This window comes from Pteronotus mesoamericanus, unplaced genomic scaffold (assembly GCF_021234165.1).
Source record: "Pteronotus mesoamericanus isolate MK-2021 breed Mesoamerican mustached bat unplaced genomic scaffold, CSHL_Meso_final contig_52, whole genome shotgun sequence".
Classification (NCBI taxonomy): Eukaryota; Metazoa; Chordata; class Mammalia; order Chiroptera; family Mormoopidae; genus Pteronotus; species Pteronotus mesoamericanus.
In genome coordinates, this window is record NW_026555189.1 from 8,024,997 (window position 1) to 8,051,097 (window position 26,101).

Here is a 26,101-nt window from a genome sequence, read left to right on the forward strand (position 1 = left end):
TGTCGGGATAGCGGCAAACTGCGCCGCAGCGCCCCCTACCATACTGGAGGGAGAACGGCGGGCGCTGCACAGCGCCGTTGGGGCTGCAAAGGACGGGCAGGGCTCCGCAGATGGATTCAACTGGGTAGGTCCGCGTTAAGTGGGCCCTGGGATGGCCCGGCTGGGTTGTATAGCCTCCCGGACCAGGGGCAGTCCCAGGACATATGTCCTTTTCCTTCCACTTATGAAGATCGTAATTAATTTTTACAATTATTTGTGTGACTGTTTTATGTGTTCCCCACTACCTTGCCCAAGAGGGCAATGACGTTTTGTCTGGGTCACTCCTGTACTCAGTACCCTGCCTGGCATAAACACTTGTTGAATGATTGCAATGACCTCTCTCCCCAACACTCATTTGGCATGTGCTTCAAGCCAAGGCTTCGGCTCCCTCCCTCTGCCTGTGATAGGTGTTGGCCTTTGCTGCTCCTCCCTCCATGTCAACTAGGCTGCTGTACTCAGGGGACATGGAATCAGCGGAAGCCAGCACAGGTAAGCAGCATCTTTAACCTCCCAGCACACTAGTTCCCAAACCGAGAGGTCTTCATTAGGCTCGGGTGAACTAGTCCAGGACCAGGGAGGGTCCCCATGCTCACTATCCATCTTTGGGTCAAGAGTCGCTTAGTATTTATTCTTCACCCAGGAAGCCACCTGGGCTGTCACATAGGGGGCATCCATGGGGGCAGTAGGGATAGAAATCACATAGTGTCACCAAGTATTATTGCACGTGGTCCTTTTATTTTCTGCAGCAAAAATGATTCCTTCCTGCAGACCCAGAGCCTGGGGTTGGCAGAGAACTATTTATAGACATGAGGATGACCATGATAAATAGCAATCCTGGGATAGTGGTTCTACACTGGTGGTGTGAGGTGAAGGCTCCAGGCAGAAATGTTATGGGGGCATTGAGTCACAGGCTGGCACCCAAGTGAGTCCCAGTTACTGCTGGGTTAGAAGGAGAGGTGGCGTTTTTTAAAGGTCCCAAGACTCATCGTATGGCAGATGGAGAGCTCCTGGCTGGACAGATACATCCAGGTGTGGGAGAGACACTTCCCAGTGGAAACTGCCCCTCCCCTTAATTCTTCACATCTCCCAGGCGGAGCTGGGCAAAGGAAGTGGCCAGCTTCAGGGCCTCTTGCAGGCAGCCCACGTTCTTGCCTGTGGCCTGAGCAGACACATCTTTGCCACCACCTTTGCCATCCATCAGGCCTGACACCTGCTGCACCCACTCGCTGGCTTTCAAGCCCCGGTTCGCAGCATTCTGGAAGACACGAAGGTGATGTGGGCGTCAGGACAGAGGAGGGGACAGAGGGAGGTATGGAGAGGGGAGGGAAAGAAAGAGGGTGGGGGAATCATGGACACCAACTCCTGCCCTGGGTGATGCTGTTAAGAGGCTGAGGCAGACCCTAAAGCTGGTACCAGGGTTGACAAGGCATCAGTCAGCACAGTTACACATCCACCAAGGAGAAGGCCTGAGGGGAAGGGCTGCTACAGGTGGCCGACAGGTGGGCAGGAGAAGGGCCATTTCTAACTAGGGGTTGTGCAAACACACGTGGGGTTGGGCAAACAACCCTAAGAACCGAGCTCCCTCAGAAAAGCTACAGACACCACTTCCCACTGGCACGGGGTTGCAGGGTCTGGAGCAAGGCTGCAGGATATTCTCACCTGGGGGACCTGGCACAAGCATGTGATCTTGCCAGCCTCATTATCCACCGTGAAGAGCATGGCAGCTGTCTGTGGGGAATGCGTCTTGAAGAGCTTCAGGGCTTCATTCAGGGCCTGTGGGAGAAGCCGGCATCAGGCCATGGCCCTAGGGAAGGGCCATGAGTGCAGCGAGTTTGCAGAGCTTAGATTTCAGAGCACTTCCTGAACCCCCTTCCTAGAGCAGGTGCTGGCCCTAGGAGCCTGCGTGGAGGAGGACCCCAGCACAGGGCCTGGCCCGCACTGACTCTCGGAGGTTTGCGTCCCACCACCAGGAGCCACAGCTCTCCAGCCACCATGGCTCAGCCTAACCTCAACCCGAGAGAGTGGGCCCACAGGTGACCACTCCGCTCAGAGCCACGACGCTCAGACTTCAGCCGCCAGAGGGCCAATGAGCCCCCGAGAGGAGGAGATAAGCAGCAGACAGGCACAGGGCAGTGCCTGGAGCCCCAGCCCCTAGGTTGCCTTGGCTGACGCGCCGCTCTCCATCTCCAGGATGACGAGGGGCTGGTTGGGGTTGCTGTCAATGAGCTGCTTTGTCTTCTCCAACACCTGCAAGGAAGGAAGTCCAGGAGAGAGGTCTCAGGACCAAAGCCCCGGCTGAATCCCAAGCAGCAGTCTCCACAGACGTTGCTGGGCCCGTCCTCTTGGTTCCCCCGTAGCCACTGGCCCTGCAAGACTCACTCGCTTCTGGACGTCAGCTTTGCTGGCCCGGTCTAGGTCATCCATGATCTTCTTTAGGGATTTGAGATTCTCCCGGAATTCATCCTTCTGCCACTGGGGGATGACTGCAGTGGCCAGGGCCTGGGACCAGAGCCAGAAGACCATTCAGATATGAACCACAAGAGCTAGGATGTGAGGCTCCAGCCTGGCCCCGCCTACTCTTCTGGTTTTGAACACTGAAGTCCTCCCCGATTAATATCCAGGAGAAAGAGAGAAAACAAAAGACAAAAAGGTATCCACTGGCCTGCAGATCAGTCACTTTACAGGTAGTTATTTATGGCAGTTTTAACGAGCAGGGCTGGAGAGAAAGAGGCCGAGTAAATAGCTGGGAACTCTGTAAGTCCTGGTCCCTTACCAGGCAGTGAGCATATATGGCCTGTGAGGGGCTCACTGGCAGCCCCGGGATATTAACAAACACCAGAGGCCTGGAAACTGGACAATCTACAGCACCTCCAACTCCCTCAACACCAGTGCCCACTCATGCTCAGGATGGGCTTCCCTGCTACTGGCAATGGGGGCAGCAGGCAGGTTTCAGGGGTCTGCAGGCCAAAACCCATGGACTCTCTAGTGCAAAGCTCCCTAACAACAGAAGTCAGTCCAAAGGCTCACTGCACTGAGAACCAAGACTTGAGGGTTAAGGACAGGGTGTGTCTGATTCATCAGACCCAGGATCCGGTACCGAGAAGGCCCGGAGGAGACAGGGAAGCCGCCCTACCTCACCAAGGTCAGCGATCTCCCTCTGCACATCCTTGTTTGGTGCTGTCTGGGCCTTCACTTTGGCTTCCATGACACAGAGAGATTTCTTCAAGCTCTCTGCTTTCCTGAGGGCCTGGGAGGGGACAGTCAGGGCTGTAGACTCCAGGCAACTTCCAGCCTCACTATTCTATCTATAAACAACCGTGGCCAATGCTATGGAACAACACATCCCTAGGACACCAGAAGTTTCTCTTCTTTCAGGGAGCCTCTTACCCAAAAAAGGAGCACCCTTCTCACATGCCTGGCCAGCAGAAGGGCGGCACTAACTCGGCTTCGAGGGTTAACTGAGAGCTCGCAAGTCGGAGCCTTTCTCACCCTGCCGGGCTTCGGCACACATCAGGCGCAAGCCCCAGTCTCCACCCCAAGCAGCTGTCCTCATCTCCACCTAGACACATACCCCCAGGGAGCCGTGGGTCAGTGCTGGGGGCACTGGACGCCACAACAAAACCACGGCTTACCCTCCTCGACACAGATATGTTCCTGAGAAGGCGGCAGGATTTACTTATATTTTAAAGATTAGCTATAGATGCTATTAAGTCTTCTGCACTGGGGGTTTTCTTCTGCCAGGCAGGGGTAACTGGAGGGCATTTTGGGGACAGCCCTGTGCTTCTGCTTCTGACTGCAGCAGCCACATAACCATTTGCACTGGATCTGCAGATTAAGCTCCTCTCGTTCAAATTAGGCCACGACCCAGCCTGCCCTGCTCACCTTCTGGGCCTCAGCACCTGTGACAGCCACAATCCTCCGGATGCCCTTGGCAATCGCTTCTTCACTCACAATCACAAAAGCTCCCGCGTGGCTTGAATTCTGCAGGTGACTGAGAGCAGAACACAAAGGCCGTGGTCAAGAGGAAGCCCAGGAGCCACGGTCCCCACCGCACCCCTTGGCTCTTCCAGCCCTGAGCCCCCCGACGTAGTTGCTCCCAGGAAAGCGCCCACCGGGGGACAGTGGAAAAAGGCCCTTCATGTTTAAGGGAAACTCTGGCCCTGACAGGGAAGAGAAGGCCTGGAATGGACAGCACGGTGACACTTAGCAAGACACCACCTTTCTGAGCCTGTTTGCTCACGTGTGAAAGGGTGTTACGCTCCCTCACGGGCTGTTGCAAAAATCAAATGAGATCAAATGAAAGTGTTTGCAGTCCCTAATACCTGATACAACATGACTGCTGGTGGGCTCTACATTCATTCACGTTTTTGGCTCTCTCTGATGGAACCTAAGTATGTTCTCCTATCCCAGCTCACTAGCCAAGAATATTGGACAGTACCTTTAAAATCTTACCACAGCCCCTTAAACAGGTTTTATTCCCCAATTGCTCAGAGATACTCAAATGTTCACTGTCTCTCAGTTACTCTGTGAGGGTGGCATAGAGTCATTGAAAGCTGTTTTCTGTGCCCTAAAGAGCGCTGTGCAGAGTGTCAAGGCAGAAATAGGCCTGGGACCTGGTCCCCAGACTCCTAGCCCACCCTCCACCCACCCTCCTGCCCCCTGCCTGCCCGAGGCCTGCAGGAGGCCCTGGGTGGGCTCCACTGTGGCCCCCAGAATGTTTGTATCAGGCTTCCTTCGGAAGCAGGAATTTTCCAGGCCACCATAACCACCCCCAGAAGACCCCATGGAGGTCCCAAGTGCTAGGAAGGCATTCAAGTTGGCAGAAGTAAGTGGCTGTCACAAGCCTAACTGAGCTGGGCCTTCTGTGGGGCCTGGCTCGGGCTCTGAGACAATGGGGTTTGTTGCTCAGATGCTGTTCAAGCTGGCAAAGGGCATTAAGTGAGGTCCCAAGAAGGGCAAGGGGCTGGGACCAGATCAGGAGCTCGATGAGCACTCCATGGCCCTGCTGAATCCTGAGTTCACAGGCCAAGAATCCCAGCTCTTGTGTGACAGGACAAGCCCAGGGAACAAGAGCGAACACTTGCGTGGCAAGTGCTTCCTTTTCCTAGAAAGAGCATTTCGTCACAAGCCCAGGGCATTTTAACATCAGACACGAACACTAGGATGTTGACTCTTGGGAATGCTGTCTGCCAACTGCACTTCTCAGGACTTCACTTCAGCCTTAAGATGAACAACAGCTGGTCTAGGACCCACATTCTCCAAAGGTAATGGCAGTGATCCCCCGTCTGCCGCACCCCTGAGGTACTCACGTTCCCCCACAGAACTCAACAGAAGTGAGCGAGCCAGCAGGACCAGAGGGGTCGTCCAACAGCTTGGACACGGGAACCCCAATGGAGACGACACGCACAGGGTCAGGATAGGTCTCATCAAACACCGCCCGCAGGCCCTGGATGGCCTTGGCTGCTGCCAGGGGACAATCCTGGGCGTAGACAGGCTGCGTGGAAAGGAGACACACACACACACCCACAAAAAAAGCTGGAAAGGTCTTCTTTGGAGGTGCAGCAGGAAGCACCAGGGAGAGTGTGGGCTTGCAGGCAGGCCTCTGGGTTTCTAATCCCAGCGTAGCCTGTCATGTGCCTGGAGCCTCCTGAAAGAAGGCCCCATGTATAGTCAAGGGGTCAAAATAGGAATTTCCAACAAATACTTTGGTAAACTGTGAACCCAATCTTATGTGGATGTGCTCTACGTAAAACAGAGATAACCGGAAGAGCTGTAAGCAGGGAATAGAGGAAAGATCTCTCTCTCTTCCTGCTCCCCAGAGGCCCTGAGGCCCCTCCACTGAACACCACCACTGCCCCTCTATGCGGCAGTTTGAGAATCAATGCTCCAAGCAAACCTGTGTGCAGGACAGGATATGGTACGATGGAGTGAGAGCGTTTGGGCTGCCGAAGCTCCGTGGACAGAAAACGATGGTGCGGGAAGGAGTGCAGTTCAGGACCCACAGGCTTACGCATGATCCCACCTACCTTGGCTGCCTCAATCATCTCGTTAACAATCTGCTCGGCCTTCTTGATCTGTTGGGTGGACATGGCTCCCTTGGCAGTGAAGTCAAATCGAAGGCGGTCAGGAGCAACCAGGGAGCCTCTCTGGTCAGCTTCCCCAAGCACAGAGCGCAGGGCAAAGTTCAGAATGTGGGTAGCTGTGTGGTTGCTCATGACAGGTCTCCGTCGGGGCTGTAAAGGGCAGAGCCAGCTGGTGGTGGGGTCTGCAACATATTGCTAGTTGTCCCGTAATACTGGCTCTCCCCTTCTTCCCAAGTGCTAGAATTTTCAGTTGGACACATGGCTGTGCAGAATAAAGACTCCATTTCCTAGCTTCCCTTACAACTTAGTGTGGCCATGTAACTAAGTTCTAGTCAATGTATTGTTAGCATACCCTTAAAGGGAAAAGGCATGCTTCCCTCTTCATCTTTCCCCCTGCCTAGGAGAGGAGTCAGCAAACTATGGCCTATGAGCCAAATCTGGCCTGCCATCCATTTTTATGAAATGGGTTAATTAGAACACAGCCACACCCATGCATGTACATATTGCCTGTGGTGCTTTTGTGCCACAACAGCAGAGTTGAGTAGTAGTGATAGAGACCAAATGCTCCAAAATGCCAAAAACATTTACAGTCTGGCTCTTTCCAAAATAATGTCAATCCGACCTAGAAAATGCATCTGATCATTACCTTCCTGGACCATGAAATCAAGGATAATACCCCAGGAATGATGGCAGAGCCACAAGCAAGGGAAAGCCGGCCCAGTGATTTTGCAGGGCACAGCCTCTTCATCACCTTGGACTCTTAGATGAGAAACACATTTCTAACTCATTTTAAGCTACTGTTATTTTGGAGTTCTGTCACATGCAGTAGAAGCTGTCCCTTAATTAATACAAGATCCTCAGCTCCTGAAGAAGTATTTGAGGTTAACCTGGAGAAAGGCAATCCATGAAAACAAGTCTGTAGGATCTCAACTGAAATCACTGTGGTCTGACATGGGAACACATAGATCTAACTCTCACATACATCCCTCATAAAATTTACTTACAATAGTCTACTTATAATTTTACTTGGGAGTGATAATAATGATGGACCAATTTAAAGCCAAGGAGGTGAATTCTTTTCACAACGAACAGTAAGTATATCAAATCACCATGATGTATAGTCACGTGCTGCACAACGACGTTCCGGTCAATGACAACCGCACACACAGTGTGATTCACCATATGGCCTAGGTGCGTAGTAGGCCATACCATCTAGGCTTCTGTAAGTGCACTCAATGATGCTTGCACAACGATGAAATCACCTAACGTCACATTACCCAGAATGTATCCCCATTGTTAAATGACATGTGACTGTACTTTAAATATCATACAATTTTATATGTCAACTGCACCTCAATAAAGTTGAAATTAAAAAAAGAAAAAGGAGCCCTGGCTGGTGCGGCTCAGTGGATTGAGTGCCGGCCTGTAAACCAAAGGGTTGCTGGTTTGATTCCCTGTCAGGGCACATGCCTGGGTTGCAGGCCAGGTTCCCTCGTGCAGGCAGGATGCGCGAGAGGCAACCACACATTGATGTTTCTCTCCTTCCCTTTCTCCCTTTCTCCCCCTCTGTCTAAAAATAAATAAATAAAAATAAGTAAATAAAGTCTTAAAAAAAAAAGACTCCTACTAACTTCTTTAGCCATATCTCTAAAAAAAAAAAAAAAAGAAAGAAAGAAAAAGGAGATGATTACTAACCAGACCCAATGCTGACCAGCGTAATTCAACTCACCTCATCAATAAACAGTCGGACCTGATCCCCCACTTTCAGGTTGCCGTAGAGCGTTCCTACGTGTAGCACATACCCTCCTCGCACCTGGGTATTCTTCACTGTAAACTCAGTTTTCTAAAAAGGAGTCAAGGAGACCAATAAATAACAGTAAATACATATGTAATAAATTCTCTTTACATATACAAATCATACACACACACTTTCTCTAAGATTTTCCTTACTGGCATGTATATAAATACATAGACACCATTAATACCATTATATGTTTTTATACACAGGCACTATTATGACATAGTTGCCATTATATATACACGCCACATTATATATGGCCACATATATTTGACTAGGTCACTCATCCAAGACCAGAGTCAGTGGTGGCAGAGCTGGAGGCTGAAACCTTGACAAGGATGTCTGCCCCTCGGGGAACTGCCTCTCCTTATCTACGGAGACAGCATGGAGGAACTGAGGATCAGCCTACGCAGCCTGTCTGCACGCGTCCTGCTGCAAGGGGACCTAATGGCCGTGGAAGCAGCGTGGTGCCAAAAGCAGCTCCCTCAGCTTCAGAAATACGGACCATGGAACACAAGTCAACCATCAGTCGTGTCTGCTCCCCAAGGCCCAGAGTGCTGAGGAGCCAGAGGGGCCACCCCGGACCAGCCCTGGCCCTTTGTCAGACCCCCTCTCTGGCCCACAGTGAAGAATGTTGGCTCACGTCTTCCATGTTGTCATCGACCTTCACCAGGTAGCCTTCGTCGTAGATCTGTCCTCCTTGCTCAGCATAGAAGCAGGTCTTGTCCAGCACCACTCCACACTCCTGGCCCGTGGACACTTCTTCCACGAACTTCTTATCCCTGCGCAGAGCCATCACTGTAGCCACTGTGCTCTCGAACGCTGCGTAGTCGGGGACACGAGGTCAGTGACCGCTCACACCCCACCTGGCTTTGCTGCATTCTAGTTCTGACTCTCTGTAGGGCCTAATCATCTAATCCTGTTCTGGAAGCAAGCACACTAGACTCCACAAAAAGGTTTAATGCACTTGCATTCCACCAGAGCATACAGCACTCAGCAGGGTATCCACACTGTCCTGGGTCGCTTGGACCCTACGGTTTCTCAGGATGCAAGACTTTCAGTGTCAGGACTGGGACAGTTCTGGGAAAGCTGGGACGGCTGGTCACCCTAACTCTGAGCTACCAAGCAGGAACCTGGTGAATCTGATTAGCAGTTCTTTAAGAACGGTAATAAAATCCCTACTTCAAGGTCAATTCACAAAGCATATATTCTTGTGGGCTTGCTTGGATAGATTTAGGTATTTCTGCTGGAGCCAAAGAGCAAAAACATGTAGTGCCTGTTTTTCTTTTGATTCTTCATAACCTTAGAATGTTACTATCCCCAATGCAAAATTCAACAACCACTGTGAATGGTATAATGTCCATTTCCTGTAAGACGTTACAATGAGAGGCAACTGGGTGAAGAGTACAAGGAACCTCCCTGTAAACTTGAAAGCAAACAAAAAACCTCCCTATGAATCCATAACTATTTCAAAATAAAGAGTTAAGAAAAATCACCCACCAAGAGTTTCTGAGTATAAAATCACACAGCATGACCCTACAGCACTACAGGGAGGCTACCATAGATACCCAGGTACCTAATCTTGAGGCTAGTCTCCTGAAAGCCCATTTCCCCCCACCCACCGCCCCCTGCCCCCCAGTGAGCACAGTAACATACTGTAGCTCCCACTGGAGTCCGAAAGGTAATTATACTTTGGCGAGTCATCTGTTGCCTCCAGACTCTTTTCCCGGAGCTCTTCAATAGCATAAATGTCCAGCATGATGTGGTCTTCCCCACCAGCTCCCTTGCCCTGTGATTTCAGCTGCCAGTAAGAGAAACAAGCACAGTTACCCTAATGTAGAAGAAAAAGAACTCCGAAGCACTCAAAATTGCTAAATTGTGCCCAGGGGAAAGCTCAGCACTACTGACACATAGGGCCAGGTGATTCTTCGTTGGTGGGGGCTGCCCCGCACACGGCAGGGTGTTGAGTGGCATCCCTGGTCTCCACCCACTAGATGCCAGCAGCACCGTGCTCCCAGTTGTGACAACCAAAAATATCTTCAGACATTATTGCCAAATGTCCCCTGAGGTGCCAACATGCCTCCTGTTGAGACCCACTATCTAGGGAAAACCAGAATTTCAAAGAGTTTAATGAAAGGAAACTCTTGCTTGCTTTGCAGCCGAGTCCTGCACTGGTAGGTGCTGTGTCTCCTGCTCAGTGCCTAAGCTCTGTACCTGGGCCAGTTTCCTCTCCTCTTCAAAGCCGTCCATATCTACCACCAGGCCCTTCTCTTCAGCAATCAGTCCAGTGAGATCCACAGGAAAGCCATAGGTGTCATAGAGGAGCCAAGCAGTGTCCCCTGCACAGCACAAAGGAACCGTGTCAAGGGGCAAGGGTGGCCCCCTTCTTTTCCAACCCAAGTGCCCCTCAGGACAGTGACAGTGACAGACGAGATGAAAGGACAGTAAGTCAGATTTCATTCTATGAACTTATCAAAATATCCACCAAATCTTTTGGAACTCACTTGGAGGAAGCACGAGAGGTCTCCTAGCAAAGCTGTTTCTTAATCTAAACAAGTATGTTCAGTTTGTGAAAATTCATCAGGCTTTCCCCTTGTACATTACATTTCAATAAGGAAAAAAAAACTTTCAGAAGACATAAAAGTAAAAAATTAAAAAAGGGAAAAGAAAAAAGAAAAAAGAAAAACGCTTTTAGAATTAATTTGTTCTGTGTGGTAAAAATTAAAGCAAGTTTCAAAAACCAGTATATACTCCATGTTCCCATTTCTGCTTGAAAACACACACACATACACACACACAAATTTATATGTGAACAGAGCAAAGTCCTGATACACCAAGCTCTTAAGAGCTCTCACCTCTGAGAAATGTATTTGGGAAAGAGGATTTTCACTTTTACTTCTATGTTGTTTAAATACTTTACCACAATGATGTATTTTATAATTTTAACATAAACCCCATTTTTCACCACAAGCAGTGCCCAGCCTCTGCAGACACGGGAGTCCACTGCCAGTTTGTGAAAAACGGGCTTCCCTCCTCCTGAAAGACAGAACAGCCCAGGAGAGGGGAAGAGGGGTCCTTACCAGGAATGGTCTTGCTGTCTCCCAGGCTCTGAATTTTCCTGTCCAGGATGCGACGCCCTCTGCTCAGAGTCTTCAGAAACTGCACTTCTTCTTCATTAATGATGTCCTTTACCATATCTGGGTCCTTTTTTAGCTCAGGAAATGCATCTCCCTGGCAAAGGGGACAGATGTGGGCCCAATGAAGCCAGGGACTATTCCACAACCCCTCTAAAAATTCTCATTTTACATTATGCTACCTCCCGGCCTAGCCCTCTTAAGATACATGCTTTAGTACAGAAGCAGCAAGCAGGGAAACAGAGACCTACCAGGGACTGGACAACAACGTCTACTAACGTAGCAAAGAAACCCTTGCTGGCATTGAGTTTTTCATGGGAATATCGTACAGCCCGGCGGAGAATCCGTCTCAACACATACCTGTAAGAGGAAGAACCCTTTACCCTCTGATTGCTTCTTTTTTGAATTCCCGAGGTCATTACCATGAACTTCAGCACAAAACTCAGTAATATACCCACAAACGTGCATCAAGGATGACCTGGGGTAATTCTGGTTTGTCTTCTTGACCCAAGGTGGAGGTAAGAAACACAGACCAAATGGTGGACTTGACATCCACTGTCCCCAGCCCGGCCTGTCAGTAATGAAGTTGCCTGGAGCTGGTCAAAACCAAGACCTGCCCCTACCCTGCTGCTGCCAATATTCTATCAATGCTTCTCACCTGTACTTACCAGCCAAAGTATAGTGACAACTTTTTAGTGCAAGCTGAAACTTCCTAAAATAATAAAGCCTCCCTCCAACTAGCCAGAAGACAAAGGAAACAATAATAAAGGATAGCTAACGATCCACAGAGTCCTAACATTGCCCCGCGAGTAGCATACTTACCCCCGCCCTGTGTTGTCAGGACGGCCGCCATCGGCCAGTGCCACAGTGATGGTCCGAGCATGGTCAGCCAGCACCCGGTAGGCCATGTCGATCCCATCCACATCGTCGGCACCAACTTTCCCAGTGTACGGCCGGGCACCCGTGCCCTACAGATAAATCGAGGAGGCCGTGTATGAGGAGACAGCCTTTCTGGCATTGCCTTGCCCTAAAAGGTTCCGAGAGGACTGAGGGGCATTGGGAGGAAGAACAATCTTCTTGCCAGACCTGAGAACCCCAAGAAAGGTGAGAGTGGGAGTGAAGAGCCTCCAGTTGGCCGTTGGCCCTCCACAAGTGACAGCGCCTTGTGCCTAGAGCCTTGTGTTATTAATAACAAAGCTGGCAGGTGGCCACAGGTACCCTCAGCTGGCACAGCATCTGGTTCTCCGACATTTGACAGCCCTGACAAAAGTCCAGCCTGGGAACTTCCAAAGAAGCTGGCAGTATTTGCAAAGGACTAGTACCTTCTGAATGGCTTCGAAGTAAGGGACAAAAAGGTCAGTGTCATAGTTGGACATCTTATTCTGCAGCACAGATACCAGCCGCTCCAGGCCCATCCCTGTGTCAATACTCTTCTTAGGAAGAGGTTTCAGAACTCCATCTGCTTCCCTGCATGACCCAGAGAAAAAGGAAGCTGAAACAAGGACTCAGGCTGCCACCTGCCCCTGCTGGTGAAAACTCATTTACATAGCAGTTTGCAGACTGACTTTTTGCCATTTGCCCCTGCCTAGTTTGGTGGGAGGAGGGGAGCGAAGGGAGAAAGGTAAAGAGAAGTACTCTGGGGGTTTGCAGGAGCGAGGCAAAGCTTCAAGGAAATAAACTTAGCCGTGGCTGGTGTTGCTCAGTGGACTGAGTGCCAGCCTACGAACAGAAAGGTCGCCAACCGACTCCCAGACAGGGCACATCCCCAGGTTGGGGGTGTGAGGGAGGCAACTGATCGATGTTTCTCTCACACATGGATATTTCACTCTTCTCTTTCTCCCTCCCTTCCCCTCTCTCTAAAAATAAACAAGTAAAATCTAAAAAAGAAAAGGAAATAAACTTTAAAATAATACAGCAAAAACAACATTATAGAAATAGCTCTTAAGTGTGTATCATAGGGAATAAAACTAACTTGTAAAAGAATAAGCCCAGTCCTGACTGGTGTGGCTCAGTTGGTCGGGTATCATCCCAAAAACAGAATGGTTGCTGGTTTGATTCCCAGTCAGGGCACATGCCTGGGTTACATGGCTGGGTTGCAGGTTCAGTCCCTTGTTGGGGTGTGTACAAGAGGCAACTGGTCAATGTTTCTCTCCCTCTCTTTCTCCCTCTCTTCCCCTCTCTCTAAAAGTAAATAAATAAACCCTGGCCAGTGTGGCTCAGTTTGTTGGAGCATTGTCCCATAACTGAAAGACTGCAGGTTCGATTCCAGGTCAGGGCACAAGCCTAGGCTGTGCATTTGGTCTCTGGCCCAGGATCCTCAGTCCAGGGATGTACACAGAGGCAACCAGCTGATGCTTCTCTCACATTAACATTTCTCTCTCTCTCTTACTTTCTTTCTAAATGTCCTCGGACAAGGATAACTAACTAACTAAATAAATAAAATCTTTAAAAAAATAAAAAATAGGCCTGGCCCTGACCCAGAGATCAGAGGGAACACTTGAGAAACAAAATTTAAAGAATGTGACGTAAGAGCCCATGATGGCTTTAGTGCCGGCTTTAGCACTGCCCCACTGTCTCCGGAGAGCAGGATGAGAAGACAGCTACGTGCTCCGAGTCCCTCTTTATGCAGCTTGAGAAGAGGCGCTGCTCTTAGTGGGGGAGTGGTTCAGGGCCCCATGGTCACCTGTTATACTGGATAAACACAAGGTTCCAGATCTCCAGCACGTTGGGGTCGTCCTGGTTGACAAGATGTGCAGCATCCCGACCACCAATCCGGTCATAGTGGATCTCGCTGCAGGGACCACAGGGGCCTGTGTCACCCATCTCCCAGAAGTTATCCTTCATGTTGCCGGGGAGGATTTTGGTGTCATCCAGCCTACACACAGCGGGGAAAATAAGGCCAGTTATAGCCACTGACAACCATTTAGTACAGACTTGCATTTATCACAAAAAGAGATCCTTATAAATTTCTACAAAGACGGGCCACTCTTTGGTAATTACCAATGCTAAGACTGCTTATAGGTTCTCTTAAGGAGGCAGAACATGATTCTTCAACACTGATCACAACAGAATACAAAATATACACATGCTCCAGTCATAACTTTAAAAAAGTATGTGAAGACATGGATAAAGCCTAGAAATAAACACATAAAAATGAAAGTGTGCTGAATAGGACCAGAATTTAAGCAAATTTTCTTGATAAATGGTCATTTTAAAAAATGACCATACGATATAATAGTATAAGTGTTAAAAAAACCCCTGCTGATTAGCCCTGGTTGGTGGGGCTCAGTGGATTGAGTGCTGGCCTGTAAACCATAGGGTCGCCAGTTCAATTCCCAGTCAGGGCACATGCCTGGGTTGTGGGCCAGGTCCCCAGTTGGAGGCAGGCAAGAGGCAACAGATTGATGTTTCTCCCCTTTTCTTTTTCCCTCCTTTCCCCTCTAAAATAAATAAATAAAATACATTTAAAAAAAAAAGTCAAGATTAGTATTTAAGTTTCACATGTTACCACCCAAAATGTCCAAGTACATTTAGACTATAGTCTAAGCAAGTAGGCATTTCAGGCCAAGTACAAGGGGAAGCTGGGTTAGAATAATATACCTAGAGTTAAAAGTTAAAAAAAAAAAAAAAAAAAAAAAAGCAGCACTGCTTAAGTGTCCTAAAAAGCTGTGCACTAAAGGACAACCAAGTTCAGTAAAAAGAACAAGAACATGAGACAAGGACATCATGGGCATCCCAGCTGCCCACAGGGTACAGCACCCACAGGCAGGTTCCTCCTGGTGCAGCACTTCACAAATTCTACTCAGTCAAAGCACAGAACACATACAGCTCATCTATCAGGCTGCCTCTTATACTACATGATTTTACTGTACAATTATACTACATATGAAAAAAATCCAAGTGGTTTTTACTGCTCCTCCTCCGCCAGCTCACCCCCCTCCCCACATTCCCACACCCCCCAGATAAAAAAAATAACAAAAACCCAAACTTCATCTGTCGCAGACCTGTTTGAGGCCATTGCATTTCCGTAAGAGATAAACTATTTCATATGAGGAATATCTCTCTGTTTAAAAAGATACAGAGCTACAGAAATATTAAAAAAGCCTGGACGAGTATATATGGGGTATCAAACTATTAACCATGATTAATCTTAGAGACCTGCTTCCTATTTTCACATTTCTATGTAGTTTGAATTTATACCCTATGCACTATATGTACAATTTCTAAAAATATACCAAAATTAAAAAAATATATGACAGAGACTCACATTGGCTTTCCAAAACAGAATGACCAATTAAGCCTAGTAAGAAACAACGCGCGCACCAAAGAATAAGTTACTCCCAGTCACCCTCACCTTCATTGCAAAATGGGAACTGGGAATGCACTTTGAGTCCTAAGAGCCCACTCCGGCACTAAGTTCAAAAATCATTTTAGTCCTCCATTCTCTGCGAATGTGAGTTGCATTCTTACCCCAAGTTTTGCCAGATCTGTCTGCACTCCAAGTCTGCTTCTAAGCCAGCTGCTTCATCCCCACCAAAGTAAGTAACGTAAAGCCTTTCAACTGGAATGCCAAACTCTTGGGTGAGAAGCTCCAGCGCCATCTTACATGCCAATTCCTACAAAAGGAACAAAAAGAAAGATGTGGGACAGGGCCAAACCAGTGTTTGGTTTATTCTACTGTTTAGCGTGAAGACAAAAAAATTCAGATCCTGGGGACACAGATATAAAACTACAATATCTTCATTATAAATGCAGCAGAATTCAGGACTGATTATCAATTTATGCAAGAAATCCAAATGTGAACTGAAATCATCAAATTATAGGTATGGCTTCCAGAAAGTCTTAAAATACCATGACTTAGGAGATTCACTCCTAAGTGCTTTAAAATTAGAACCCACTTCCCTCAGAGGTGATGACTGTTTTGCTCAAAACCCCAAGGGATCTCCTGCTCTGAGCTCACCTTGAAGTAATCTCCAAAAGACCAGGAGCCCAGCATCTCAAAGAAGGTGTGATGGTAAACATCCTTGCCCACGTCGTCCAGGTCATTGTGTTTTCCCCCAGCCCGGATGCACTTCTGAGTATTGGCAGCTCTCCTCAGCTTTGCCATAGGGTGAGATGGGTCAATGGTGTTCAGGAAGATGGGTTTGAACTAAAAAAACGAGGGGCACATTTCAACTTTTAAAGAGCTGTAGATATAGCAGGTGGCCACACAGGCAGGAAGATACCACACACAAACTGGTTTGTGATTTAATTAGCAAAGGCTATAGAAACTTCTGGAAGGCAGGTGGCCACACGGGGCTGCAGCAGAGGCAACCTATCTTGAAGCAGCTTCTCCCTGGTCCTAGTTCTCTAATGGTCCCCACTGGTGGCACCACCTACGCAGAGGAGGGCCTGCCAGATCTAAGATAATAGCCAAAGGTGGATGCACTGAAATGTGTACTTCCTCACAAATCTGACAGTCAAGGCTTGTATCAGCTTTCTGGAAGAACTGATTCTAAAACTGATGTGCTGGCTTGGTAGTAAAGGTGATAAGGAAGAAAAAAATTTGAGACCTACACTAATAGAGTAAAATCAGTGTGATTGCATGTGTAAAGAAACCATATTATTTTGATGTATCATTGTTATATGTGTAACTTCCTCTTATTTTTCCCACTAGACCTGTCCAGTTTGATAACCACTAGCCACTTGTAAATATGAAAAATTAAATTAATTTAAGTGGAATAATTAGTAATTAATCATAATTTTTTTAAAGTGAAAAATTCTGTCCCTCAGTCAGCTAAGTAGTTGCACATGGCTGGTGGCTGGCATTTTGAGCAGCACAGATAGAGAACATTTCCATTACTCCAGAAAGTTCCATTGGATAATCCTGTGCTAGACCATGAATTCCCTAAAAGCAAAAGCTACCTTAAGTATCTCTGGAAATCCAGCAACTAGCATAGAGTGAGTGAGTGAGTGAGTGAGTGTATTAAAAAAAGCAGATGCCTAATAAATACAATTTTTTAAAAAAACAAAACAGTCAAAGTATTTCTGATTAAGAGGAAATATAGCGAAAACGTTAAGCAAGTGGCAAGTGATGGCCTGGGTTCAAATCCACACTCCAGCATTTACCAGCTATGTGAGTTTGGGCAATTTACTTGAGCTTTCAGTGTCTCAGTAGGAAGGTATTGAGTGAGGATTAAATGAATTAATACATGTAAAAGGCACAGAGCAGTGCCTGGCACATAGCAAGCGCTAACTGTCGGTTAACAGCTGTCATTATTCAGGGAGTGCCTACAAACGCCCGACTGCCGTGGCTCTCTCACCATGTACAGTCAGCACGTGTGCCTCAGTATACCTACATGGAACAGAACCCTTCCAGGATTCCAAAAACCCATCACTGCGAATGGGTCCCCCTAAAATTGGCACCCCCAATTCCAGGTGTATGCATAGGGCTCACATACATAACTGAAAACATTCTCATTTTTATAATTCCACAATTAATGTTATGCAACACAGAAAATGTCCCTACTGCCTCTAATTCTGCATACCAGAAAAGAAGCCTGAGAGAAAAAAATAACATCAACTTATGCCAGAGTAAGGTGCCCCCAAGGGCCGGCAGGTCTGCGGGGCTCAGGCTGGGCTCCAGCTGGGCTCCCAGAGCAGCCCCAGGAGAGCCACGAGGGCGCCGGCAGGCCTGAATCCGCTTCTAGGCGGGCATCAGTCTGGTAAATAGTTTTCACCATCACAGGCATAGTGAAAACTCCCAGTATTTCAAGAAAAAACTGTTTAACAATAAGACTTTCAAGTACCTTTTACAGTTCAACAGCCCCAAACACAAATCCTACTTTTAATAAAGTTTCTTCAGCAGTGGATCCAGATCTAGATCAGCATTGGTGGCAGTAGCTTCAAGAAAGAGGCTAAAAAATAAAACCCCCAATAAAACTGCATGTCCTAGAACAAGAGCGAAAGCAAAGCTTTGAAAGAGTCCTGAAGAACTGACTTGTTTTATAAAGAAAAAGCAAAGATAGTGAGGATATGAGGGAGAATCCCAATAGCTAAGTGAACTATAGCTGAGCTCTTCAGGGCTCAGCAAGATTCTAATAAAACACAGCTTCTTCCTTAGTGGGGAAAAAAAAGGCAAAACTTTACAGACTACAGACACAGGTTGTATTTTTCTTGAGAGGCATACAAGTTTTACCTGTGGACATCACGGTCTCTCATCACAATTAAAAGTAATAATGGCTACTGTTTGAGGACCTACTCGAACACTGTGTTAAACATTTTTAATGCATTAACCTTATTTACTCCTCACTGCAACGTAAAGCAAACACTGTTAATATTCCTCAATTCACAGACAAAGAAACAGAGGTTCAATGACATAAAGCAAGTTCCACCAGACCACACAGTGGGAGACAGACCCAGGACTGTCTGACTCTGGGAGCTTTGCTTTTATCACGGCTGTGCTGCCTCTTATGAGGACGAATAGCCAAGAAAAAGGGAAAAAATCCTTACCTGGTTCATGCCTGCATTGGCAAAGAGCAAAGTGGGATCATCCAATGGGATGGTAGCAGATGAGTGAACATAGGTGTGCTCATTTTTCTTGAAGAAATCTATAAATCGCTGCCGGATTTCACTTGCTGTGAGGGTTGAGTCCATCTTGAAAGCAACTCTACAGAACTAACCAAAGAAAAATTAGGGGAATTGAAACTAAGAGATAAGTAGACAGTCATTACACAAGACTCTTGGCTTTTCAGGCCAAGTCAAAGCAGGACATGGGTAAGCAGTTTGACCCTAAAACCTCAATGTTGTAATGTTCAAAGCTAAAATAATCATCAAAGCAAAACATGCTGCACAAGGCCTGGCCAGAGTGGCTCAGTTGGTTGGGCATCGTCCCACAAACCAAAAGGTCACAGGTTTGATTCCCGGTCAGGGCACATGCCCGGGTTGCGGGCTGGGTCCTCAGTTGGGGTTAGGGTTAGGGGTTAGGAAAACCTGCTGCACCAGCAGACAGAAGCCTTGTTTGTTCTTCCTTCCTATGCCAAGCAGGAGATGGTTTCTTCATGTATCCATTCATTCCAAAACATGAAAGGAACATCCGTTCTGTGCCAGGCCCTAGGCCATGAATTAAGAAATGGGAATAAAAACACAACTTATAGTCTAGCAGAGATGCCCACTGTTGCTGGGTGGGGGGTGGGGGGCTAGGGGGATGCTCAGGATACCTAGATCTAACTCTTTGAGTTACTTCATTTCACCAATAAAAGAGGGGTCCACACTAGAATAACTTAGTCTAAGGACCTTTCCAGCTCTGTGTTAACCTACATTTTAATTCACATTCTGTGAAAAGTTCCATTATCTCAAAAGCCAATGTCCCTAAGGGAGGCCTGATATCTTGGGGAGGCTGCTGTCAGCAGCAGTGGACCTGGGTATGAGTTTATCTGCACAAGGGACTGCCTGCAAGGAGCAGGCATGACCCCACCTCCACCTGGCCTGAGCACCCCAGAATCACAACGGGTAAACTGCTGTTTTCGCAGCTATCAGGTTACTAGGGAGTGAGAATGTGGTAGCCACTCTGAGGAAGTAGGGCTGAGTCAGGGGAAGAGAGGAAAATTAAGAAGTAAAACAACTTTACAATGTCAAAGCTCTTTCATATATATTATGATTTCTCTGAGGCAGGTGGGGAAAAGTGATGGGCTTTGGTGGAGGGTATCTACGAGCATGGGGCTGCAGGACCACACAGTACTGGGCGCCTAAAAAAATGGGAACCATCTCATTCACAAAAAGTCTCTAGAATTTTTGACCCAACTCTAAACTTTAAATAAGTCACTTTGTTCTTTGTTCCCTTTTTTGTAGAAAAGTAGTATCTACTCTGCCCACCATACCTGAATGGGGTATGAAACTCAAAAGCCACTCAGTATTAGGAAGCAATTTGTAAAGCAGAAAGCCCTAAAGAAACTGAATGGATGCTGTTAAGTTACTTAGTCCAAGTTTTCTTCCTTCTGATAAGAAGAAAAAGAAAAGGTCTGAGTTGTTCTAACTTAAATTACAGCAAGCCAGAGAGTGAGAAAAAGCAGAGAGAAGTTAGGCTGTTAAGAGCTGGGGCCATCTGACAGGAACTGCCCAGTTCCTGAGTGTACGTTGGAACTTTGAGTTAACTTCCAGGGGCTATTTCTGTGATTACCTAAGACAACAGGCAGTTGCTATTGAAACTCCAGCAGCCTTTGCTTCTTGTTTACAAACAAACTTTCCAGACTACTGTCTACTACCAATCCAAAGGAACAAACGCTTCCTTTCGGACTCTGCCCTTATCCTAGAACTACCCCTGCTTTAACGTGAGTAAGATTCAATAAATATGTATACAGTGAACATGAAACTCCCTGATTTTTAAAAAATCCTCACTTCACGTTATGTTTATTGATTTGAGAGAGAGAGAGAGAAAGGAAGAGAGATCAATGTGAGGGAGAAACATCTACCAGCTGCCTTCTGTATGCATCCCAACCAGGGATCAGACCCACAACCTAGATATGTGCCCTGACTGGGAATCAAACCTGCAACTTTTTGATGTACAGGACAGAGCTCCAACCAACTGAGCCACCTGGTCAGGGCTCAGATTTTGTTTCAACCAAAATTTCAATTGATTTACTCACAACTCAGTAAACTCATTATTCAAACAAAAGCCCTTTGGATAAAAAGATGGTGAAACACTGGCTGATGGAGCCAAGTAGCTGACTGCAATTCCCATATCTGAGGACTCTGTGCCTATGCTAAGGAGTCCAGGCTAGAGCTTTTAGAAACTTTGTCACACCACATTCTTTTTTATCCCTCCTCATCATGGCTCTCAATCTCAATAAAGGTCACAAAAATGAATTTACAGTGGTAATTTTGAGCAGCACTATTTTAGCTGTTTTACACTGTTTGCTGCTCCTCCTCTATGTGGACTACCTGAGGCAAATAAGTGAAATTCCGAGATACATGTACTTTCCATTGTGGCTTATTCATTCAACTTACTGAATGTGTACTATGGTACCAGGACCTTAAGTGAGTTAGAGTCTATGTCTTTAATGGGAAGAAAGTCATATACAGAAATAACTGCAGTATGATGTAACAGAATCCACTATATTGACAATAATAAGCCAAATAAAGGCTGGGACTACTAAAATCTGTGTCACCACCACCGATTCACCTATTCAATATATGTCTAAATAAACTGGCAGGCTCTAAGGGGTTCAGAGGTAGCACAAAGGAGGGCCCTCAGATGCCACTTCTCAGCAGAAGCTGTCAAAGCCTGGAGTGCCTTGGGTCTCACTGGCCTTACGGTTTAAGGACTTTTCAACAAGCTCTTCACTTGCCAGATGAGCTGTCTACCCTACTCCTACTCTTTCTCTTTTCCTAATTAGTCATTTTTGATATCTCAATTTCAGAGACTTATTAAAGGAAGCCTTCTCCTTCTTGATCAGATTCTCCATATTTTATTCTCCAAACCCCAGGTGTCTTCCTTCCTAATTTTACGCATTTGGAGGCTTGTTTAATGTCCATCTTCCCATCAGACTGTAAGCTACGTATCAGTGGAAATCATGGCTGTTTTTTGCTCAACATTACAAGTACGTCCTCAGCGTCTAGTACAGTGGTTGCTAACAAAGTATTTCATGATTAGGTTATTAACAAATCTTTAAGAGCAAACTCTGAATGGACTTAAAGCACACAGGAAACGAAAACTGTCTGAGAAAGTAACAGTTGAACATAATGGGGCCTGGACCAATATCAGTAATTTAGCTAATTTTAAGAATTTAGAGAATGGATCACAGAGATTCCGCCCTTGACCACCCTCCCCCACGTTCCGCCCTCCCCTAGGAAATAAAACCTCAGCTTTGGGTGGGTAGTCAATGGCAACCGTGATCCTCCCAAGATCGTGGTCCTCTGCAAGGCTACCCGAGGCCGCTCCACTCCCAGCGCTCGGCTGCCGTGTGCTCCAGGGAGCTGCCCTGGCCGCGGCTCCAGCCCAGAGTCCGCTTCCAGAAGCCTCGCGAGGCCTGGGCCAAGGACCCGCTGTGGCCGCTGCGCCTTCAGATCCTGAGCCCAGCCGCTCTCGCCGTACAGTTTTCTGAGACCCGCGTCCTTCTCCCAAGGGTCGCCGTCCCGCACTCCCCTGTCAGAGCCCACCTCCAGTAGCGGGCGATTACCTGTTCTCGCAGACGCGCAGAAGTACCGGCTCCCGGCCAACACCGGCTGCAACGCGCACTGCTCCGTCCAACCAGAGCGCGCCGATGGAAAGTGCCCCACAGCCCCTTAACTCTACGAGTCTTTATTGGTCAATAAACATGCCAATCAATCAGCACTTCTTAGTCAGTTTCTGGGAACGCAGCTCTAAATTGGCTGATGCAATGGCGGGGAAAGAAGGATCGGAGCACGTCACAGGATAGGGTAGGATGCGGACTCCTGGAGGCTGACATTTTGGTTTCCATATGAAAAGTCCTAACAGTTGATATGGTTAATAAGAAGAAACGGTGACACGTGTTTTCTAGAGGTCACAGCTCTTCGCGTAGAGTTTATTTTAATTACAGAATAGTATGCAGACCTGAAAGATTTTGATATAATGAGCCTATGGATACGTTTGTCCTTGTCAGTCCTTCTTGGATTTATTGTGGAAGCAGTAATTTAATCGTTGAGGGACCATTGATTTGGCATCTAGCCCTCGGTTTGCCTTTGAGAAACAATAGTTTACGTTTGTATGCAAGGTATATTAAAAATTTCACAGAGATTATTTATTTTTAAACTGTATGAGGCTGGTCAACTGGCATGCCCTTTTTATCGATGATGTTACTACGTTGCTTCGTAAGGAGGCTTACTCTTGTTCACACTGAAGAGTAAGATGCAAAGCCAGGATTCAAACCCACATCTCACCCCGAAACCCATACTCTATAACATACATCATCTGATACATCGAAATACCTGGGTATGAAATTGTGCTACTGTTCATAACAGGGTTAAAGATATTGAAGAAAAATTTTACTTTTTTATGTAAAATAGCATTCTATACAAATAGATAAAAATCAAAAGGAAGTAAAAAATAAGTCACCATAAGTTCCCAGTTCTCAGCAACTCAGTAATCATCATCACATCTAACATTTGTTGACCAATCATATGCAGGATGCACTGATCTAAGCTTTTGATCATTATAACCTTATAATGAGTTACTATTAGTATCTGCTTTTAGCAGCTGAGGAAACTGAGGCACTAAGAGCATAAGACAGCAAAGGGCAAAACCAAGAGAGACTAGTGTTTGTTCTGACCCAAATGGGCCCAAAAAGATTAGGCATATTTAGCCCAAACAATCTGAGAAATAGGTCAGAATTCTGTGCCAGTACAATTAATATGAAAGCCAAAATTATACAAATTGCACTTTCAAAATAAAGTAATATAGGCTGTAGCCTCCATAACTTCGTTATGTTGCCAGAGTTATTGTTAGGGTAGCACCTTCACTGATGAAAGATTTTTTTAAAAAATGTTTTTATTCACCTAATATAGGAAACAGGCACAAGAACTATATAAATTAACTAAAGTCAAGCAAAGTTAAGTCAGGGGCGTGCTACGTGCTGCCTGACATGGAACGTGGCTGACCAGAGATGCAAGCAGACCACGAGGTGCCTCCATAACAATGAAAATTCCTGCAAAGATTGATTAATAGCTACTCACCAGTACCTTATTATTTCCCATAACATAAAAGGACAAGTACACATACCATAAAATAAAACACAAGGACAACAAATACAAGGACTTTAACCTTTCACCTCGTAAAGGTTAAAGTTAATCGCAACTTTTTCCCCCTATTCTGTTTCCCTGTACCAGCAATTTTCCAAAGAAACTGCAAACAGATAGAAGCTCAACCTCTGGAGACAGTTGGGGTCTCACTTTCTTCTCTTGTGAGAAGAGTCTGCTACGCTGAGTGGCTTTTCTTGCTTATCTTCTCTGCTCAATAAACTTGCTTCTGCTTTAACCTCTTGTCCAGCTGCTTTTTGAATTCTTTCCTGCTCAAAGCAAACAACAGTCCTGGCTGAGGGTTTGAGTCTCCCTTCGGGACTTTCCCGCAGGCATCACATCCGATAGCAACAAGGAGAAATTGTAATTTGAGGCCCCAAAATCACATCCTTCTAAATATGAATTTGTACATGAATTATTCAGATAATTACCCAGTTCTCTATGATAATTTTCTCTTGTAGATGTCAACTACATAATAGAAGGAAAGCTATATCAATACAATGTGCAAATTGTGTATTTTAGGAAACTTCTTATTCTGGATTAAGCAAATAGGCCTATCGATAAGAGAGAATACTATCTATACACATGGCTTGCTCTGCAATTGAACATGGGCAGACCCTCATCTTGGGGCATGAGGAAGATAACGGGCTCCAGATAATTAAATACTTGGTTTTGTAAATACTAGTCCTAGATTCTGACTCTCCCATGGCACCGAAGTTACTTTTAGCATCTATAAAATGGACTTAGAATGTTCATTTATTTGCTATAAGATCAAATGGAAATGACTAAATAGTTGTTTTCAGACCATAAGATGCTATAGGAGTCAGCTGGGATCTTGAAATGAAGATCCCGATTTAGTAGGTCTGAAGTGGGCCTGAGATTCTACGTTTCTAATAGACTCCCAGGGGACACCCATGCTTCTGGGGGATCACACTTGGAGTAGCAAGGGCCTAAACTCCAGAATGCAGTCTTTCACCTGTTTGTTCAGAGACAAGGATTAGAGTTTGCTCTCCCCAAGGGGTGGGTGTTCCTAATCTATCTATTCACCAAATGAGTATCTATTACGCATTAGTACTGAAGAGCAGCATTAAAGAAAGCAGGCTTTGTCCTGCCCTGAGAAGTTCCCAGTCTAGCCAGACAGTGCAGACAGCGATATATTAAGCAAAAAGTAACAAAACTTACACAAATGCGCCCCTGCTAGAGCCTAGACCCTTTGCCCCAAGGTACGTGGGCACGCTGATTGGCTTCCACACCTCAGCCAATGAGGCTGGGGAGGCCGTTGGTGGAGGTAACCGCCATGCTGCCTGGTAATGCCTGGGGCTGCTGGCAGCGGAGGCCAACGTCGTGTCCTGGGGTACTTTCTGCTTCCCTGCCCGTGCGCGCCGTGAGTATCTCCGAGAGTAGAAACGCGACTTTTTTCCCCCACATTTAGGTGTCTTCCTTGCATCACCACTATAATAATAGCTAATATTTATTGAGCCTTCGCCATAGGCCAGGCGCTGGACCGATGGCCGTAACCTTGAGATCTGGTTGAATCCTCAGATGGTAAGATGGGTACTTCCTATGATTTCAGAGAAGAGGCTGCCTAATTCAAATGTGATGCTCTTTGTTCCTGAGTCCTCTCTCCATACTACAGTTTAGAGACCAGATTCCCCCTTAGCAGGAGTCTCACATTGTGCAGGTATAGTGGATGGAGGTACGAGAGTCTAGAATCCTGATGCTTATTTTTAAGTTTCTTTTAAAAAGATTTTATTTATTTATAGAGAGGGGAGAAGGAAGGCACTAAGAGCATAAGACAGCAAAGGGCAAAACCAAGAGAGACTAGTGTTTGTTCTGACCCAAATGGGCCCAAAAAGATTAGGCATATTTAGCCCAAACAATCTGAGAAATAGGTCAGAATTCTGTGCCAGTACAATTAATATGAAAGCCAAAATTATACAAATTGCACTTTCAAAATAAAGTAATATAGGTTGTAGCCTCCATAACTTTGTTATGTTGCCAGAGTTATTGTTAGGGTAGCACCTTCACTGATGAAAGAGAGGGAGAATGAGAGGGAGAGAAACACTGATTGGTTGCCTCTGGCATGCCCAGAGCAGGGATCTGGCCATCATCCCAGGCGTGTGCCCTGACTGGGAATCGAACTGGTGACCTTTTGGTTCGCAGACCAGTGCTCTATCCACTGAGCCACACCTTCCAGAGCTAAGTTTCCTTTTTAAAAAGAATAAACAACATATGCTGAAAGCATTTATGAGAAGGATGAGCACCAAATTCAGGAGCTATCTCATGGGATGGCTATACACAGGTACTTCAACTGA

The 26,101-nt window shown here is 46.6% G+C and overlaps 1 protein-coding gene across 2 annotated transcripts; it reads right to left on the reverse strand.

Annotated features, from left to right (window-relative positions):
- Positions 1 to 754: 754 nt before the first annotated feature.
- Positions 755 to 22,302, reverse strand: AARS1 (alanyl-tRNA synthetase 1). Of its 2 annotated transcripts, none has more exons than XM_054579195.1 (21): positions 22,211 to 22,302; positions 18,546 to 18,710; positions 16,015 to 16,203; positions 15,525 to 15,670; positions 13,738 to 13,929; positions 12,377 to 12,521; positions 11,877 to 12,022; positions 11,306 to 11,414; positions 11,001 to 11,151; positions 10,135 to 10,259; positions 9,577 to 9,721; positions 8,564 to 8,742; positions 7,852 to 7,965; positions 6,066 to 6,272; positions 5,349 to 5,533; positions 3,922 to 4,030; positions 3,173 to 3,286; positions 2,419 to 2,538; positions 2,200 to 2,286; positions 1,699 to 1,812; positions 755 to 1,294 (listed from the first exon to the last, which is right to left on the reverse strand). In XM_054579195.1, exons 2-21 carry the CDS (start codon positions 18,687 to 18,689, stop codon positions 1,109 to 1,111), a joined length of 2,907 nt encoding a protein of 968 aa, XP_054435170.1. In that variant the 5' UTR covers positions 18,690 to 18,710; positions 22,211 to 22,302; the 3' UTR covers positions 755 to 1,108. The 2 variants fall into 2 exon arrangements, with proteins under 2 accessions (XP_054435170.1, XP_054435168.1); XM_054579193.1 differs by lacking the exon at positions 22,211 to 22,302 and adding an exon at positions 21,892 to 22,193.
- Between the last annotated feature and the right edge of the window lie 3,799 nt (positions 22,303 to 26,101).

What these genes read in the sequence shown, in the direction of transcription:
- AARS1 (XM_054579195.1), bottom strand. Translation starts at nt 18,689, where the DNA reads ATGGACTCAACCCTCACAGCAAGTGAAATCCGGCAGCGATTTATAGAT. An exon ending in CTTTTGGAGATTACTTCAAG is followed by an intron (nt 15,671 to 16,014) that starts GTGAGCTCAGAG and finishes TTCCTTTTGTAG; the next exon opens with GAATTGGCATGTAAGATGGC. An exon ending in TCGATGACAACATGGAAGAC is followed by an intron (nt 7,966 to 8,563) that starts GTGAGCCAACAT and finishes ACTCCTTTTTAG; the next exon opens with AAAACTGAGTTTACAGTGAA.